General features: G+C 45.5%; 2 protein-coding genes across 2 annotated transcripts in view; one reads left to right on the forward strand and one right to left on the reverse strand.

The window, feature by feature from the left end:
* Positions 1-622, forward strand: part of LOC115844963 (guanylate cyclase 2G-like) — a 51095-nt gene extending 50473 nt beyond the window's left edge. Inside the window, 2 exon segments of the mRNA XM_060286767.2 lie at positions 520-557; positions 559-622. Coding sequence (XP_060142750.2) covers positions 520-557; positions 559-622 — 102 coding nt within the window.
* A 4373-nt stretch (positions 623-4995) lies between these two features.
* On the reverse strand, positions 4996-19842 carry TECTB (tectorin beta). The gene is made up of 10 exons (XM_030842460.2): positions 19767-19842; positions 18855-19045; positions 17013-17155; positions 16835-16907; positions 13167-13270; positions 12933-13016; positions 8887-9049; positions 7312-7384; positions 6148-6180; positions 4996-5045 (listed from the first exon to the last, which is right to left on the reverse strand). Exons 1-10 carry the CDS (start codon positions 19840-19842, stop codon positions 4996-4998), a joined length of 990 nt encoding a protein of 329 aa, XP_030698320.1.
* Between the last annotated feature and the right edge of the window lie 441 nt (positions 19843-20283).

Here is a 20283-nt window from a genome sequence, read left to right on the forward strand (position 1 = left end):
ACGGACTTCAGGTAAGAGGAAGATTTTTCTAGATGTCAGCGGTGTAGACCTAGCTTTAAATCCTGTCCCACTTGTTCCTAGCTGTCTCATTTGGGGGCTTAGTTTTATCATCTGTAAAATGGGAATGGTGATACTACTGCCCTCAAAAGGTGGCTGTGAGGATTAGTTGTGAACCTGTATGTGAGGTGTTTCACTTGGTGCCCTGCTCATAGTAAGAGCTCAAGAGATTTTATTATTATTTTAAAAAGATTTTCTTTGCAACAAACGTTAGCCTCCCCTGGCCCTCACCCCATAGACCATCGTTGACTGTCCATCTAGTCTTATTGGCCAAGTCCAAGGATACGATCACGATTTCATCTATGATGAAGCTTTTCCCTCACCAAGGCAGCTCCCGCCTGATTGCAGTTCTGGCTACAAACAACGTTCTCAAGGGCGACCTGAGTTGTCTGCTGAGAGACCACACTTGACAGGCAACCTCTCCTGCTCTGTGATTCACCAGCTCTCCTTTGCTTCCCACAGGGCAAAGGAGAGCAAACAACCTTCTGGTTGAAGGGCAAAAGGCTTCACGATCCCACTCCCCGACTTTACTGAGGATGAAGCTAAAATCCCAGAGATCTTCTGAGGTGAGTATTTTCTTCAAAGGTGTTTGTGTGGTTCCAGGAAAGTCCATGGGGTGTCTTAAATATCCCCTTCAGGGGTTGTAGTTCCGGGGTATTGAGTCAGTCTCCCAGTAGGGGGAGCCATCTAGCTGGCCTCCTCCGTCCACCCTGGAGTCCTGTGGCCTAGAGCAAAGGTGGAGTCAGATGAGCTGGATACAGTGAACTCATTTCCTGGGAGACCAGGGCTGCCGCTCCCAGACCAGCCAGCGAGCCTGCCTCCCCGCCAGAGGTTTCCAGCGCAATAGCTTGCGAATTTGCAGTGAGTCCAATTTCATTCTGGGAAAGGGGAAAGCTGGAGGACGAAGCCTGGGGCCAGGGACCTGCCTTTCTCTGCAAAGTGCCTCCTCCCTAACCTTTGGTGTTTATTATATTTATCAGCTAATCGGCCTGCAAGGACGTAGAGGCCCACAGCAGAAGGCATCTCAGGAATGTTTTCAGGGGCTAAAGCTCTAACTGAGGGGTGAATCACTGAAATCCAACAGGTTCAGGCCATCCCAGGCAGGTAGAACCCCTGCAGTCAGTGGCTGGAAGGCCTGGCCCTGAGCTCTCACTTCCTGTGAGCACTGCAGCTTCCAAATGGATCATGTCCCATTCTCAATGTATTGCTTAATTTCTTTCTTATCCATCGGCAGGACTCTTCTTCTGCCCAGAGGTGGGCAGCTGAATTCTAGGAACTTCACAGACTCCATTTTCTATGACATGATTCCATTTTCATCTTATTTATTTATTTATTTATTTTTGGCTGCCTTGGGTCTTCGTTGCTGTGCGCGGGCTTTCTCTAGTTGCAGCGAGCGGGGGCTACTCTTCATTGAGGTGCGCGGGCTTCTCATTGCGGTGGCTTCTCTTGTTGTGGAGCATGGGCTCTATGGTGTACAGGCTTCAGTAGTTGTGGCACATGGGCTCAGTAGTTGTGGCTCACAGGCTCTAGAGCGCAGGCTCAGTAGTTGTGGCGCATGGGCTTAGTTCTCCGCGGCATGTGGGATCTTCCCAGACCAGGGCTCGAACCCGTGTCCCCTGCATTGGCAGGCGGATTCTTAACCACTGGACCACCAGGGAAGTCCCAAGGATTGAAAGCTTTTGACTGATCCTCGGAAGGAGGGAAGGTAGAGACATTTATATGAAGGGGACAGGGGAGTTACCTTAGCATGGAGACAGTGGGCCAAAAGTTATCTTCTCATGCCTCATATCTTCTTCCCTTGTTTGGGATCAGGGCTTCTGGGTGCTAAGCACTTTGTTCCATTATGAAAGGGAACAAAGCAACTTCTGCTATGGGGTCTCTTAGAGAGACTGGCCAGTTCCCACCGATCTATCCATCCATCCATCCATCCATCTTTATGAACATTTCATTAATTCAAAGAGCATTTATTGAGTCCTTACTCTGTGCCAGGTACCACACTGGGGGACACAAGAAAATGTGAAACTTTCTATGATCTTTAGTTCTCAGTTTAGCTGGAGAGAGGAAACATAGTAGTAATGCAACATATTGAGGACTCACAGAGGTATGTACAAAAGAGCAGAAGTAACTGAGAAATCCAATACTGTTACATTGAAAGAGAATTAGAAAATAACACACAGACGTAGGGATAGGGCGGGATATGACAATCAACTATCATTATCCCATCTTTGTATCTGTATGGAGTGTGTGTGTTTGTTCCCTTCCAGCCCTAGCCCACATGCTTACACAGTTATGTTCATAAAATAAAAATTTTGTTACTTCTGCCTTTTTCATCAAACATTGTAACATAAACATCTGGCATCCAGTCACACACATGCACATAGAACATATATACACATGTGCCTACATTCACACACACACATGCACATATATACATACACATGTACACATCTATACATATATACATGCACATATACACATATACAGACATCAACCTCTCTATATCTATCTCTCTACAGCTATAGCTATAGCTGTCTCTATCAACTGGTAGAGATTTATGTGCCTGTGTATACTCAGTATATATGTGTGTATATATCCATGTCTCTCTCTATATTTTGTTTAAATTACTCAAGTTGAGAGAGAGAGAGAGAGAGAAGATGTCTTTAGGGTTCATAATTAGGAATTTTGATAAAAGCACTTTCCTAAAATCTATATTCAGGGTTTTTTTCTATGTCAACCAAGGATACCTAAGGGAGAAAGTACCCTTTCCTCCTCTAAATGTCTGTTTTATGTTTAGCACTAATGGGAGTTTGCAAGAGAGATTGTTTGGAGAGTGACTTTCTCTTCATTCCTTAGTAGAGAAGTTGTGAAACATGAAACATGCAACCAAACATCATGGGGCTGTTAACTTTGAGTTGAAGCACATGCCGTTGCTGGTGACAGACGTGAGGGCCTTAGAGACAGGGATGACCACAAAAACTATCCCCCCAGACATTAATCATGCAAAATGGCTCTGCCTCCTTGCCTAGAAACACAATACTGGAATTTCTGAAATGCAACTGCAGGATAAAATGATTGAAAGCCTGTGATATATATGTGAATTTAAGAAGCTCTAGTTGTAGAAACCAGTGACAGGGTTGAAGATTTGGCTACCAACATGATATATTTACACTGTAAGCTATAGTCATAGGTTATTTATTTTAAGGCATTTTATTTATTCCGTAGCACCACCAAGAGATACAAGATCATTAAACATTATGCTAAAACAAAGCAAAACTAGCACAACTTTGTTTTACTCTGACAGCCAAGGATTTATGATTATGGCTGTGAGTATGCTATTTAAGAGTTTTTCACTAGAACCAATGAAATATGTCTTCTGTCCTTCCTGACTACAGAAATTCTGAATATATAGGAAGAAGAGATCCCAAACTGGTTGGAGGACCAGCTTTGAGACCAGTTTCAGCTACGAGTCATTTTAATCGAGCTTATTGCTAAACATGCGCTCTGTGTCTCCAGAGGTTTGAGAACCAGCTTAATTTCCGAGTCCATTAACATGGTTGTAAGAGAACCATCAAACTACAGATCTCAAAACTTCTCAAATACATTAAATACAGAGATACAAACTGACGTGTTTTCCAATGATAAGCCCGCTAGTTGAGTCTCTACAAGACAAAGAACAGAATTTAAAGCTCAGGCTTTTCCTAGCGCATCTCAGCTTCTAGCTTCAAACCGGGGTCCTCAGTGCGTTTTCAGGGATCCGCCAATTCTCTACCAGGACCGCTTCTTTCCGTTTTTATTTGCTTGACTGTGTAAATCATTACTCTCAACATGTTCTGGATCACTGGGGTGGCAGTGCTCTCAGCATGAGAAACCACATGATTTCACTGGCCGTTTGTTTTCATTTTATTTGCATTTGTGTTTCCGAGTTTTTGTTGGTTCCATTCGAATGGTCGTAGGTTACTGAGACAAAAAAAGATATGGGCTTGAATGTTGAAGTAAAGGCTAAATGAGGTCAGACCATTCTCTACAAATGAAGATTTCTTAGCAGAGCAGATAGAAATAGTGAGAGCCTTGGGCATCACGAGTAGGATGGGGTTGCCAAGCTGAAGAGACTCTGTCGTGGCAGTCCCTCTGAAGCATGTTACAGGTAGCAGTTTCATTTAGGCAATGCCGCATTATCATGTTCAATGAATGCTAATATGAGTTTTAGTCTTTTTGTAGCCTGAGTCCTATTCAATTTGTAATTTTCTTTCGATCTTAGACGTATATATCAGCTATAAAAATAAGGAGTGTATACGTATATACTGTTTATACATATTTAAGAAAACTTATAATAAAACACCAGTTGGGTTAGCACTCACTGGGGGCTCTCGAGAATCACTTTCCTTTATATTATTCAGGTTTGAGCAAACGAATGTTTTCTACTCTGATTCTCACATCATCATTTGAAATATTAGAACCCCCGCCTGGTGGCTCAGCTCTGGTCCTTAGATAGGAATTGCACAGCCTCAAAGACAAAGGCTCCTTCAGCAAAGTTGGTTGTTCCTGTGCATTCCGTCCTCAGTACTTTAAAGTCCTCAAAATGCTCAGCTGCACTTGGTTGGGTGTGCTAGTCTTTTAAAATTAGAATAGCTTTCAAAGGAGTCCACTGCAGTCTCGACTTGACTATGGGAAAAGGAGACTCCTCCGCCGGCTGCAGGGGAGGGACGGCAGAATCTAAGAGCCACAGGAAGTCACAAGAGGAAGTGGGGCACCGAAGAAAAACAATCGCTGAAATTCACAAAAATCACTGGAACACATATTTGGCAAAGCGCTGTTCTCTGCTTCCCAACAATACGGTCTTCTGTTTGTTCTTTTTGGCAGCACAATAAATGTGAGTTTGTCATTGACAGAGGAGATGGTCTTGGGTGGAGGAACTGCAGCTGCCTGCCTGGCTCTCCCTTATAACACAGCACAAACCCCCAGCATCACGATGAGGTGATAGAGAACATCTGTGGACCAGACAGGAAAGGAGACAAACAGTTCGACAAGGAGTAAGGAGAACGCAACAAAAGAGTCAACTCAACATAAATGAGTCAACTCAGAGACGTTCAGTAGGTTTCCATAAAACTCTGCACATTTTGTACATAGTTTTGTTCGTCCTCTGGGGTTTCCATAGCTCACTTTCATCAGTACGAAGAACCCAACAGATAAGCCTAGGATAGGGACCTCTGACAGATGGGAACCTGAACTTCGATAATACAGTGATGGTGCGTTTCACTGTAGACTCCAGATGGTGCATCTTAGAGTCTCGAACAGTTGGCTTGCATGGTTTCCTGTAATTGTGAGAGCAAATCTTACATCTGTGAGTCTGTTTATAAATAGAACTGCCTGACCCATCTTCTCGCATCATTTGGTGAGACCTTGGGTCGTAGCTGAAATGCTTCTTCCTCTAAGGTGCTTCCCGGACTGCTGTCTAAATCATTATTCGGCCCCACCCACCATACTTCATGCATATTAGGAAGGGCAGGAGCTTTGCCTGCCTTGTTCACTGCAGCAGTCACACCGCCTAGAAAAGTGCCTGGTACAGAGTCAGTAATCACAGCTGATCCTTACTGGTTGTCTGTTGCTTTCCGGGCATTGTTTCGTGCTCTTAGCTGTAATAGTTAATCCACACAACAACTTCTGTGTATGATATGGGCAATTATTAACCCAATTTCACAGAGGAAACTGGGGAATGCAGGAGTGGGGTCATGGCCCAAGGTCACTCAGTTCATGAGGGGCAGGGTCACAGAAGGGACTCAGAAATATTTGTTGAATGAACAGATCATTGAAAATCATGTTTTCTGAACACAGAAACCCAAGAGGCACCACCTGGTGATGTCTTTGCTTAGACTTGGTAGGGGGGTGGGGGAACCAGCTCTGCTTCATCCAGCTTGCCCCCAGCTCCTCCCTCCCTTCAGAGCTCAGGGGCTGGTTGGAGAGAGACCTCTCGACCTCCGATCCCCCCCCAACTCATTCAGGTAAAGGCTTTGCTGGGGCCAAAGGTAAGCCTCTTTTAAAACGCACATCTGCCTGTTAAAAGCATTACCCAGAGCTGTCTCTTTTCCTTACCTGAGAAGCTATAGAGACCGGAGGATCCCCTACCTGTAGTGAGTAAAGAAAGAATACAGAAGGTTTAAGAAAAGATCACAGAGGGAGAAGTCTCAGAGCTGCGTTCCTAAAACACAAACCTGACTGGATTCTCCCCTGATGAAACCAACCCGCTCCCATTGTCTTTAGCACAAAGTTTCTTGCAGGGTTGACAGAGGCTTCATCTCACACCATTTTCATCTCGGCTCTCTATGGCAGGGGTTGGTAAACTTTCTGCAAAGGGCGGGTGATGGTAAACTTATTCAGCTTCGCAGGCCACTCGGTCTCTATTGCAGCTACTCGACGCTGTCGAAAGTAGCTGGAGACAAGCCCCAAATGAACCAGTGTGGCTATGTCCCAACAAAACTTTCTGTATATACAATGAAGTTTGAATTTCATATAATTTTTGTGTGTTATGAACTATTGTTTCTTTTGATTTTTTTCAACCACGTAAAAAGGAAAAACTGCCCTTAGCTTACAGGTCATACAAAATCAGGCAGCAGATGGGGTTGGGCTCCTGACCAGAGTTGGGTGACCATCCCCTAAAGCTCCCAGGCCTTGTCCCCCCCTTGATGTCACGGCACTCTTGAGGTCAGACTTAAAGACGACTCGCAGAGGTCCTCCCTAAGCCTGACTACGCTGAGCTGCCTACCCATCTATTCCCATAGACCCTACCTCTCCCACCCCCACTGACAGTAATTATCTCCCTTTCCCTTAGCATTTAGCATCTCCCTCCTTGCTGGATGGTACATTCTTGAGGACAGGGCCCGTGTGGATCTCCTTTATTTCTGAAACCCCAGGGCCCACCCAGCTCCTTTACTAGTTTTGTTGACGTGCCCTGGACGCCTCAGTATGTTTCATTTTCTATTATTATTATCACCTGCACACTGTGTGTGGAAGCTCAGCACTTCCTAGTCCCTGGGGGGCATTGGAATTGAGGCCACAGACCGAACTTTTCAGGGTAGTTAACAAACCTCCTTGGTCGGGCGTGAGTTACCCACCCCCAAGGTGAGGAGACGCGTTGCAGGTAAAGGTTGTGTCTACAGGCACAACTGGTTTGGCAATTCAGTTAAAATGCTCAAACCGGCCGTGCCTGTGGACGCAGCCCAGCATGAGGGCAACCATTTGGAAAACAGAGAAGCTTACTACGGAGGGAGAGCTCGACGACCAGGACGCCCCCAGTCTGGTCCTGGAGGAGGCGTTTTCGTTTGTCACAAGTCTGGAGACCCAGGAGAAGCCGAGGGGAGAGGTGGGATGAGAAAAAAACACAGGAGAGAAAAGAGATTTTTTTTAAGAAGTCACAAAGTTGACGGAGTCAAAATTCCCCAGGCCTCAGACATTAGTTCCCTTACTGTTTTTATAACCCAGAGCGATGTATTCCATTGCTTCTCCAACTTGAGAAAAGGAAGAAATCTTTCCGTCCTTAACTCTTCAAGCTGGAACAAATCTGCATTGCATGTGGGAGGAACTGACTCCGTTTCTTTTGATGAGAAGTAAGGCTTTTACCCATAGTTACTCTCATCACTGTGATTTGAGACGTGGATACCTGCAAAATGTGTTCTGGTTCCTTTCCTTTTTTAAATGTAGTGCCAATAATAATCCTTTCATGAACAGTTAAATGTTTCTCTACTCCCTTCCCTTTCTCTGTTTGTGCTCGTAAGTGACCACTGTCTGGCTAAATGAATCAACAGAAATAGAGATTATCATCTTATTTCTGTTGGTTACTATAGGCAATGCGAGCAGGTACCCTCTTCAGAAACACTGTGTCCTTCCTCCCTGAGGTCTCCGGTCCAAATAGACTGGAGGAGGTAACAGTTTGGAATTGAACACTTTTAGATCTTCAAAGCAGTGGTTCTCAAACATGCACGCCACTTGAAGAGCTTGTTAAAACACAGATTGCTGGGTCCGCCCAGAGTGTCTGAATCAGGTGGTCTGGGGCCAGGGGGTGGGGTGGGGCACTGAGAATTTGCATCCCTAACAAGTTCCCAGGTAATGCTGAAGCAGTGTGGACCACACTTTGGAACCACTGCTCTGAGGACCAGGTTCACACCTGGTCGCGATGGAAAATTTTCTTCCACCTGAATTCATTACGCATGTTGACTGATTCTGCAGCAACTTCTTGGTGGAGGAAGCGGAGGGGAAACTGACCCTCCTGCATGAGCTACTAAACATGTCTGGGAAGCTGGGCCCTTCCTCTCACGTGGTCGGAACAGCTGTGACCTCATGTCGCGAATTCCTGCAACATCTCTCTTGTCCATCTTAAGTCTCCGAGACGGACGTTCAGGCTGGTAAGTCAAGAGCTAAAAATACCTACCTTCGACTTCCATTCAGAGCCTATTGCTACCAGCTGAATTTTGAATCTCCCTTGTCCTGTTAACTTTTTCAAAGCATCTCCATGTCTGTTGTTGCTTTCATTTTCCCTAACATTGCTCTCTGAAAAGAGAAGGACCGCCATTACTCATCATCACTCTATCTTTAAAGATGAGAAAACCAGGCTCTGGGGTTAAGTGACCTGGGCCAGACCATGTAGCTTGTTTGTGGCAGGGCAGACACGCCTGGAACGTCTGCCCCTACCCTCAGCAGCCTTTCCTCCAGTATGTCCTCACACATATCTACACTGGTCTGTTGACAATTTCCCAGGTAAAAATACAGCTTCTCAAATACCATCCCCTCACCCTCACAGCCTCAGGTAATATTCTCATTCCGGGAAGGGTGGCTCACCACTGGGCAGGAGAGCTTCTCACTGTCACAGATGAAAGTCTCACAGTGTAACCACACCTTGGACAATTTGGGGATGTTCTGGAACCGGAAAGCATTGAATTGGAAGGTTGCCCTGTGGCCTTTCCCATTCTCATACACGATGACTGTTTCATCCGTAGGGCAGCTGGAGCACACGCGGTCGGGGGAGGCAAGGGGGAGAGACAAGGTCATCTCATGAACTCTAGCAAGGGCGTCTGAGGCAAAGTCACGCACGGCCTCCCCTGGGCTTTTACACAGCACATTATCCTTCTGAAGCACTGTGGCAGCACCTCACTTATCCTCATTTCTTTGGGGTCAGTTGGAGGAGCTATGAGACAGCTGTGACCATCCCCATTCTACAGATAGAGTATAGCAAGGGTGGAGCAACTTACGAGAAGCCACACATCTGGAAGTTACCACATCTCTGTCCCCAAGAAATGAAATCCCCCAGACAATGTCCTCTCCTCTGGAGGACTGGGATACGTACAGACTCCCCGCATATGTCCAAAATAAAGATGGTGGTGCTGGGAACGGCATTTCCCAAAGTGCTCTCACAGCCACCTAGGCCCAGGTCACACCCAACATATTGCTGTGTGTGTATTGTGAGGTTTTGCCACCGGGAATTCAAATTTACATTGTACTATTTAAGCGCTATATCTATTCTATTACATAATTACCTTTGTAAAGATATTTTTAATATGAGCACAGAAAAAAATGGCTGGAAGGATACCATTTAAATGTTAACACTGGCTATTATGGACAGTTTCTGTTTTCTTCTTTCACCTTTATGTTGTTTTTTTTTTTTTTTTAATTCTCTATAATGAGAGTGTAATATTTGGGAAGTTTCAAAGTCCCAAATGTACAACTGCAGTAAAAGAAAAAATAATGACATAGATGGGCATTTGTCGAAACCAATTGTTCTCACCTGGGGGCCGTTTTGCCCCCCAGGGGAAATTTGACATGTGGCTGTCATGACTGGGGGGAAGATACTCCTGACACCTAGAGGGTAGAAACCAGGGATGCTGCAGAATGCCCTGCAGGGAACAGGACAGACCCCACAACAGAGAATGATCCAGCCCCCAAAAGTCAACAGTGTGGAGACTGGGAAAGCCTGGTTTAAGCCCAATACCTTTTCATTTACCAAGCTCATAGGATTCCCTACGTAAGTGCCAGACAGTCAGCCAGGTTGGGAACAGACACAGTGGTTCTCGGGAATGTACAGCGAGACCCACAGAGTGTGAGGGCCTGTATGCAGGTGACAATGAGCTCCAGAACCTGTCCTCTACGGAACAGAGGTCTATGGGTTCAAAAGCTAAAGACCAGTGGACAGCACCTCAGTGGAACCCGAAGTTCATGCCCCGCCTGGCGTGTTTCTCTGACTCTATCGTCCTTCCAACTCAACACACACACTAGGGAGCAGTGCAGTCGCCCCAGGGAAACTTCATGGTGGACCCTCCCCCATCCCAGTCCATCAGAACCAGACATTAGGGGCCAAATCAGAGGTAGGACGGAGGGGATGTTAACTCTGAGAGTGAGTGAAACGAGCCATGAAAACTGCACCTTATATCTGGACCAGGGCCAGAAGCTGGGATCTGTTTGTGGTGGCCTCTGAGTAGTGACAAGAGCTAGGGGTATTTTCTGAGCTGTGAAACAAGACTCTTGAAGGATCATTCGGTCATTAAACCCGAGATCCTTGTACGAACTCAAGACTAAGTCCTTAAAATAGCTCCTGGCTGCTGGAGTGTCCGGGTACGGTGTCAGACAGTGGGAACAATATAAAGCAGAGCTTTGCTGGTGGCAGGAAGGAGGCAAGTGACAGGCTGGCCTAGATGCCTTGGCACTGCTGTCTCTTGGCGCTGGCTGTGGCACCTGTCCCTCCGTGACAGGTATCTCGGGATTGTGGAATGCCCACGGGGAAGCTTTCACACCATCATCACTTCTCCACCTGAGATCAAAATTCCTATTCTAATATCTCCAGGCTTTCTTGAAAACTGGGTTTTCCTTCCAAAGGGGCTGGTGTGAACCAAAACCATCTGGGAGGTTATGGGAGTGGCCTTTCTAATTCTCCCCTTTGACACTGGTCTTCGTGCAATTATCTCCAACCTCAAGGGGCCATTTCGGTTAGGCAGTATTTGCAACTAGGTCAGGGTGTCTTTAATTTGGCTGTGCTTAAATGCAGAGTCCCAGGGTTCACCTAGGGACCTTCTGATGTTGTAGGTTTACAACGTGTCTGCATGCCTAGCAGATACCCAAAGGAATTCCTGTGCACACTAGAGTTTGAGGACCACTTGTAGTGACTACCCCAAAGCCACAAGCATTCCCTTTTCTGCCACATGACACATCCACTAGGTGTGCAGGGGCACTAGAACTATCTGAGGAGATGATTCCATGGTGTGGCAGAAGGCTTTGCCCTTGTGTGGCTATTGGTTGAGAGAGGTTCCCAGTGCCTCTTGGTAATTTCAAGGTCCTTATAGGTCAGTAATTTATTTCAGAATCTCCCTGAGGTCATTTGATTTGCACCATCATCAACAGAGCCTAAATGAATCATTCAATGACAGATGTGAAATAAGGACCCAAACTAAGCTCCCATCTCTGCAGGAAGATGGGTTGCTTGGGTGTGGGCCTTGCTGGCCTGTCCTACCCTGTGTTATCAAGAGATAACGCTGCCCAGATCATCCATCCCTTTACTAGCTTAGACTCTGGGTAAGTTTCTGAACTTATCTGTGCCTCAGTTTCCTCATGTATAAAATAGTGATTGTTATACTACCTACTCTATAGGAAGTTTAATGAAATTGAAATAAATTAGTATTTGCAAAGCACCCACCTAGAGTAATGCCTGGTATGTTGTAAGGGCTGTATAAGTGTTTGTTAAATAAAAATAGATAAAGATCCAAAGTGCCTTCACCTTTGTTATCTTATCATCTTTGTCCCTGGTGGCAGTGTTTACTCAGCCCTGATGGTTCCAGTGTAACTGGTCTGCTTTGGTTTGGGGAATGGCCTCTTCTGTGTTCACTGTTTGTTGTGTGGATGACGCCTGAATCTCTAGTCTAACTCATCCTCATCCTTTTCCAAAGTTACAATTCTAAGTGCTTCTAGACAATTGTCATCTCAAGGTCAATATGTCATCCCTGAACTCAAAGAGAATCCAAACTCCCTTATCCAGAACCCCTCTTCCCTAGGAGCCTATGACAAACAACTTCTCATCTTCACAATTCACAGTGCAGCAGCATTCTTTGTCACATGTTCCTCATTGTGCCCTGTCCTTCCCTCTACCATATCCAATTGGTTGCTAAATTTTTATTGCTTCTCCCTCCCTTGGGTGATGTTGGATGACCTTCTTTCCACTCACTTAGCTACAGCCTTGATTCAGGTCTTATCACTTTCGGCACTAGAGCTGCCACAGCCTCTAATCTGGTCTTTCTACTCCCATGTTCTGTTTCTAACCACCCTGTGTGTGATTTCCAGAATCACATTTCTATACTATAATCCCATTACTTTAGTCCTCTACTCCAAATTTTAAGAACTCCCCGTTACCTATGAAATTATTAGTAAATAAAAACAATGCTATTATTAAAATTGATTGAATACCAGCTAGGTACTATGTACTAAGCTTTTTACATGGATATCTAAGTTAGTTCTCATCAGGGTTCTGATGTCAGATTGATTAGGTTTGACCCCAACCTGCCCACTTCCCCATAAACACACACACACACTAACTATGTGACATTACTTAACCCCTCCTGTGCCTCAGTTTTCTCATCTGGAAAATGGGGATGATAGTAATAATACCTACCTGTTGTAAGGCAAATGAGTTAGTATATGATAAAGCTCTCAGAACAGAACCTGGTACCTAGAAAGCACTATGTTAGTGATTCCTGGTATCAGTACTCAGTCTGGAAGCACAGAGGAAGTCACTGATGTGACCCCAACAGGTTCCGCCTCTTCCTTCCAAGCTGTCCCAAGCCAGAGCAGCCCTGGACCTACCTAGCCCCACCTCTCAGCCCTGTGGTCCCGAGAGCCGTACCTACCCCTTGCTGATTAGCTGCCACTGCAAGGGATACATGAAGTCAGCCGAAGGTGTGGCCCAGCAGCTGTTCAAAACCACTTTAAACCTGGAAATGAAACAAAACTCATCACTGTGAGCTAGGGAGTTGTATGCCTAGAAACTTCGGGTGATTAAAACGCCTCTGGGCTGTTTTTGTTTGGTTTTTTTTTTCTCTTCTTTGTATTTATAAATACAAACATTAAGAACACACACTTACCTAATGCTTAACCCTTTGGCTTCTACTCCTGCAAACAGATCTGAACCGATTTCGTATGTCTCCAGGGTAAAAGGCGCTTCCCTCTTAATGGTGAACTTGGCATTCTTTGGAAGGAAATTGACACCGGGCGTTATGATCTGTCAGACTGAGCAGTTGGGTCTGACAGGAGCAGATGAATCGGGACGGGAGCGGGGAGGAACAACCCAAAGGCACAGGCACATGAGACCACAGTGAGACCCGCCGGGACCAGAGAGGCTGTACCTCCTAGGATGCTGGTGCCACCTTAGAATGGATGAGGACATCACATGTACGTCCAGGAGACTGCGCTACATAGAGACCCAAATCATAGACCGCCGTCCCCAGTGTAGCCAGAGGTGCTTATCCTGGCCCCATCTCCCGGGAACCAAGAATTGGAATATTGGAATAATACCTCCACTTGCAGGGAAGCTTCCTGATTATGTTACATAGTGGAGCACAGAATCTGCACACTTAATTCAATTTCTGAAGCAAAACGCTTTTAAGGGACAGTTTCTCCACTTCTCACCTGACAGTGAGGCAATACTCCGTGTGATTTCCCCCTACTTTCTTTGTAACGTGAAAATTAGGGACCTATGTCCAGATAGCTTACCCTTTAGTACCCGGACAGTTTATTTTGGCAAATTCTGGGCTCTGCCTTTTAACGGGGGCATTAACCCAGGAAATCATACAGAGAAGAGAGTCACTAGGATGATAATGGACCATCAAGAATGGGACGATGTTTAGTTTGGGGAAGACAAGCTTGAGCCAGTTGAAGGACCATCAGTAACATGTAGTATCGTTTCAGAGGACAGAACCAGGACCAGTGGGCCAGAGTTCGGAATGTCAGATTTCATGACATCAGATTTCACATGCTGACCTAGCATGAGAAGGTCCAACTTGCCATTGCCCTTGGAAGAGGTGGGGTACCCATCCCTCAGCAGCCTTGCAGAAGGGTTTTGGGCATTGGGTGGAAGGTCAAGATTAATCACCTCTGAGGTTTGTTCTGACTCTGGAAGTCTATGATTTTGGTCTCTATTGCTTGCCTTCGTTCCATCCCAAGCTTTGGCATTTGTCTCTGTCTAACTAAAAGGAATAGTCAATACCATTTTGATTGAATAGAAGGCAACCTAATCCCACTCTGACATTGATGTTCAACCCTATAAAGGTAACAGTGCTGGTGCTAGGAGTTCTCAGTTTCCACTTTAAACAAGGTCAAAGCTTACAATTGTGAGAATGACTATTTCCTCGGGCATTTACTTTGCTGCCAGGCACTGTGGAAAGGGTTTTATAAGGATTATTTCATTTAACCCTCATAACAAACCTCTCAGATAAGTGCTATTATTATCCCCACTTAACAAATGCATAGGTGGAGGCCCAGAGAGGTTAACTAACTTGTCCAAGGTCACACAACTAGTAAATGGTGGAAACTGGCTTCAAACCAGTGGTCTGATGTCAAGGCCTATTTTCTTAACCACAGTGCTAGGCTACTTCTACAAGTTGACTACCTTCCTTTATTTCGGATTGGGAGTCAAAATAACTTTACCGAGAATACCAACCACGGACCGTTGGCAGAATTGAGTGGAAGCGGGTAGAGAGAGAAGAGAGGAAGCATGCTGGGTAGAACTGGTGGTTTTGCAGCCTGGCATTTGGAGCTCTCAGAATCCTAAGCAACTAGCAGAGCATTCATTCTATTGTGCCACGCAGGGCACAGCTCGGTCTCTGGTAATTTGATGGAAATATATGCAGCGAGCAGCTGTTGCTTCAGAGACACACAAGAATGCTCTCAAAGCAGAAGAAGGGAGGAGAAGAAAAATACCAACCTCATGGGTAAGGCACAGGAAACCGAGCCCATTGTGGGAATGTTAATCAGTACCAAAGTCTCGGTTATAACCTCAGAGGCCCCTCGTTGCCAAGGTTTGTTTGTCCTATAAGGGTCTTGGTGGGCCCTAGGGAAGGCCTTAGCCTCATTTCTACCAGTTCAAGGAAGCAGTCTGTCTAGCCATCTAGAGGATGGTCTGGGTGATGCTGGGGACAGGCTTCCTAATTTTTGTTTTTTCTTAAAAAAGTTATAAGATTTGATATTTCTGTCTGAAACTTAGCTCCGCATAACTGATGGTGCATGATGACTTCTGACAATCGTGGTGCCTTTCCATTTCCAACTGTTGTAAAACCTTCATAGGGTCATATCTATAATTTTATCTGGTTAAAGCAACAATCATGTATTTCCAGACAGGGGCTCAGTAGTAAAGACAGCCTGTCATCAGGATGTCCCCTGAGTCTGTTGTCAATGTGTGAAGCTTATTTTCCTCTCTGGATAACTTCAGCAGTTACTACAGTGGTTTTGCCATCCTTTCTTCACCCTGGTGATCCACACTGTTTTAACCCCCCTGATTATAGGTCAAGGGATTGTATGGAATTTCCTTTTCTCAGGACTTAACCACTAGTGGTGTGTAGCCTGGGGCCGATCTAGGTTTTGTGGGACCTTGAAGCTTATTTAGAAAGCCCTCTTTAATTAAAAGAATCAAAACTTTGAATACAAAATTAGACACAGGGCCTTGAAAGGGGCCTGTGGAAGTGAGGGGTCATGAAACTTAAGTAACTCCATTCCCTGCATAGTAAGTTTGCCTTGTAGAACAATGTTAGGGGACCTTGTTCCAGACTGGGTACTGCTCTGGACCACCTGTGGGATCTTGGACAGATCGTTTCCTCACTGGGTTTCAGATCCTCAGCTATAAAATGGACTAGGTTATTCTAGGATCCCTTCTAGCTCTCACCTTCTGAGTTCAGCAAGATTAATAGCTTCCAGGGAGCTGGTAAAGCAAGTTCAAAGAGTTCAAGGTCAGTGGAGTTCCAGGTAATATAGTTGTTTCCTTTGCAAAATGAATGGGTTGTACATGGTGACCTCTAAGGCTATCTTCTAATGTTGGAAGTAAAGGTTTCTATTCCTGCCTGCATTTTCCTTTAGCCAGCTGGGCCATTTCCTATACGCATGTCCCCTCACTGGAAGCTGCAGGTCTAAAAAACAGAGCACCCCATCTAAACAGGAGGGCAGCTGGGCTAATGGCCATTGCATATTTAGTTTCTCTGGAGAATTTTATTCTTAGTGCCTTTAGCTTTGATGTCAATGTAGGCAGCATGTCCAAATTAGACAAAGAGGAGGCCCACTAAGTAAAGGGCTTTGGAGACCAAAGAACTAGGCGGCAGCAGCCAACCCCAACCTCTCCCCTTAGCCCTGTCCCAGGTAGAAGCTCACTAGTCTGTGCTGATGTTTTAACAAGAGCTAGATCCTAAATATAAATCTCTGGAGGGGGTTGTGGTGGAAACTGATCTTGATTAATAATTAGACCTTGGCTGTCTTTATTGCCTATTGACCTTTGATTTCTCTTATCTCAATTTTCTCATCTGTGAAATGGGAAGATTGCCCTTTTTCCTCTGTGGCACCTTTCCTTTCTTCCATCCAGTCTATGAATCTGAATGTCTGCTGCATCTAGTCTTTAAAGAGGCTTAAAGCTAGAAAAAAGCTTACGTCTCAGTTCAAATTCAAGAATGGGGGTCTGCATACGGCTTAGAGGAGAACAAATGCTGAGGAAGCATCCCATCATCTCCTAGAAAGGCCCCAGGGTAGCAGTGGAGCCCTGGAGACCACTTACAGTGTAGAAGTTGAGAGACAATTGGCTTTCAAATGTGCCCATGCTCCCGTTCTTCACATGAACAGTGGCCACTCTGAAAAGGGGAGAGAATTTTGCATAAGGACTGAAACATGCCTGGTTGACAGGGACTGCAGAGCACACGCAAGGCAGCCCGCCCTCCGCTCTCTGAGCAGCTTACCTCTGGTCAAAGGCAGCCTGGTTCACCAAGTAGGTGGAGTGGTAGGAGCAGGAGAAAGAGTAGTTCACAGGCTGGTTCTTTACGATCACGGTGCTGTCATTGGAAACAATGTGGTTGTAGAAGTGGTAGATGGGGGGCTTGTACTGGAGAAAGAAAGAAGGCGGTTAGGGTGGCCCTGTACCCCCATGATGTGAATGAGGCCTCTTGGATAAATGACTGAAGATGGTTCAGAAAAAAGCCCAGGGCTTCCCTGGTGGCACAGTGGTTGAGCGTCTGCCTGCCGATGCAGAGGACACGGGTTCATGCCCCGGTCCGGGAAGATCCCACATGTCGCGGAGCGGCTGGGCCCATGAACCATGGCCGCTGAGCCTGCGCGTCCGGAGCCTGTGCTCCGCAACAGAAGAGGCCACAACAGTGAGAGGGCCGCGTACTGCAAAAAAAAAAAAAAGAAAAAAAAGAAAAATGCCCAATGGGGAGACATGAATGTCTGCCATTGATATAGCACCCACTCTTGTTTGTAGGTGAGCTGATAATTTTTGTAAAGAGATCTTAAGTCTGTTCAAGATTGTTTATAATAATCTAAGTTGAATGTTGTACACTTAAAAAAAATCCATATACCCATTGGGCTTCAGACCAAAATGGACTGGCTCAGGAACCTCTATCTCCTAACATCAACTTTTAATTTACTTTCCCCTGTCCAAGTAATCTTATGTGACACCTTCACTACCTCCCATCTCTAGAACGTTACTGCCTGGTTCTTTGCTCTTTCTCTCTTCCAATCATGAGCACTATTTCTGAGTTTCCTTCCTCTGACTTGTTGGACTTTAAAATCACCAAATATTAGAGTTAAAAGGGATCTTGAACGGTCACTTGAGAAGTGATCTGCCTAAGACTGCACATATGATTTCTAGTTCATTTTACCAGGATATTCAAAGACATGATGTTTTTGTTAATCATGCCCATGACTCTTCTCTCTAAATCCCTGAATCCTTGTGGGACCTTTAGGAAGAGGAGGTAGCCCCAGGAGCTGAGACCCGATAGATGTACCATCTCCTTCAGTCAAGGCCGTATGAGTTCTAGACGTCAGCCAGAGCGTCAGAAGACCTAGGCTCCCTTCATGACTATATCTCTACTGGTTCTGTGGCCCCGAACTGGTGGCTTTGCTGGGAGGTCGCAGATTTCTCCTCCATCCCATAAGGATACTTGGCGAGAGGATGTCTGTGGTTCCTTTTAATTCTGATTACCTGTCCTGGGTACTTCACAAGACCCAATTATGGGTTGTGTTATACTTTGGTCACTCCTTTAAGATGCCTTCCATTATCTTTGTATTTTTTGGCCACGCCACGTGGCATGTGGGATCTTAGTTCCCCGACCAGCGATTGAACCCGTGCCCCCTGCAGTGGAAGCACAGAGACTTAACTGCTGGACCACCAGGGAAGTCCCTAAGATGCCTTCCACATGCACCCCTTTGTCCCAACTTCCAAGTCTCGGGCAGAGGATGGCTCACCCACCCAACTCAGGAAGGATGGCAGCCATGAACATGTGCTCGGAGCTCCACGTGAGGTGGAGGTGGGAAATGTACTTTGTTCTACTCACGGAAGGTGGCTTAGCTGCTCAGGCAGTGAATTAGGAGAGTAAAATTTAAATCCAAAGAGTCGCCTAAACTAGACAGAAGAAAAGAATTTAAAGAACACTAATATCTCAGGAAATTTGGGAGTTGGGACTGACTCTTAAAAAGAAAGTGGTGAATTCTGAATCTTTTTAAGGGTGGACAGGAGATGTCTCATTCTTGGGCCCAGTTGCCTCCTCTTAGCAACTCCTCCACGTGTGGCCTGGTCTTACCTCGGACTGGGTTCCACAATAGGACTTGTTTTTAGGTGACAAATCTGGGATGACAAATAGGTAGTAACCTGCTTCGTGGACCCCATTGTAACATAGCCCGCCAAGCGCCAGCTGGTACACTTCCCATCCATAGGGACACTCTGGGATTTTGGCGATGATTGTTTTCGGGTAACAAAACACAAGAATGACATCTGGAAAGAGGAGAGACCTGGTCTGAAATCAGATCTGGTAACATCTACATATGGTGGGCTCCTGTTACAGCTGAGCATGCAAAGCAGTTAGTTAAAAATACTTTCCCCACTCTTCTTCATGAGCTGTGACGAAAGTTTTCCCCCAACTTCAGTCACTGAAGTTCCACTTTTACAGTTTTTGAAACCTCTGTGTAATATCTGCATTATTCTTAATATGTATTCAAAATTGGTCCCCTTTTAAGCTTTAACTTATTTTAAGGAATGTATTTTTGAAACCAGATTCAATGTATTTTCATATTTATATTTTCAATATATATATATTTTTCCGATCCATTCAATCTGGTTTCATATATATATGAACATCTCATGTAATAAGCCTATAAAATTTAAAATGTCCATTTATGCACAATGCCATGAAACAGTAATTTATGGCACAGGACAGAAAAGCAGTAGTCAAATAGAAAATGGGAAAAAAATGTGAAGATTTTATCTATTTGTTCATCTATTTAGCAGCCTCTAATTTTTAAAAAGTGTAACTTTACCCAATAGATTTGTACTTTCTGTGGGAAAAACCGGATGGGCGTTGGGGTGCTTAAGCGCTTCTTCTTGGCTGCAGTATTGCATTTTCCTAACAATAGAAGCACAGGGCTATGAACTCTGCGAAGGGAAGTGCCAGGAAAAGTTCCTTTCCAGGAAAATGGGCTACAGCACCAGAGCATACCTGCTTTATTTGGAGCGCAAGATCTCGCAGAGGCTTCTGCAAAGACAGCCAACAGGACGAAGGCCTTCATCACCATTGCTTTTGCCAGGTGGCCAAGTCAAGCTGGCCAAACGTTCACGGTCCTGACAGGGCCCGAGCCTCGATCATTCTAGGTCAGAAACACGAGCGAGAAATTAAAATCAAGGGTGAGAACAAAGCAGCACATACAGAGGAGATGGATCACGCGTCTCGTTTCTAACGGCTCTTCGTCTGCGTTGGGAGGCAAAACGTGGGGCTCATACCACAGAGAGTGTCAATTTCACACGCGGCTGCTCGAGTTCCCGACTGTTTCATTCTCTCCGGCTGGAGGCTGCCTCTCAGATGCTCCCCAAATCTCTGTTCCCAGTCCTAGCTCGACTTTATATAAGCAGAGGGTGTAAAAGAAACCGGCTCCAGATAAACCACAATGAACATGCATTATCCACTGTGGGGGGGAATAAAAGGCAACCTTGCACGATAATCCGATGGGAAGCTCAGT

The sequence above is a fragment of the Globicephala melas genome, chromosome 16 (genome assembly GCF_963455315.2).
Source record: "Globicephala melas chromosome 16, mGloMel1.2, whole genome shotgun sequence".
Taxonomy (NCBI): domain Eukaryota; kingdom Metazoa; phylum Chordata; class Mammalia; order Artiodactyla; family Delphinidae; genus Globicephala; species Globicephala melas.

Excerpts from the sequence above, each read along its gene's own strand:
- TECTB (XM_030842460.2), bottom strand. The coding sequence starts at position 19,842 with ATGGTGATGAAGGCCTTCGTCCTGTTGGCTGTCTTTGCAGAAGCCTCT. Across the intron at positions 7,385-8,886 it reads AGAAGCTCTCCTGCCCAGTG|ACTTGTGACAAACGAAAACG; the intron begins GTGAGCCACCCT and ends CTGGGTCTCCAG. Across the intron at positions 5,046-6,147 it reads CGGTCTCTATAGCTTCTCAG|ATGTTCTCTATCACCTCATC; the intron begins GTAAGGAAAAGA and ends TCTGGTCCACAG.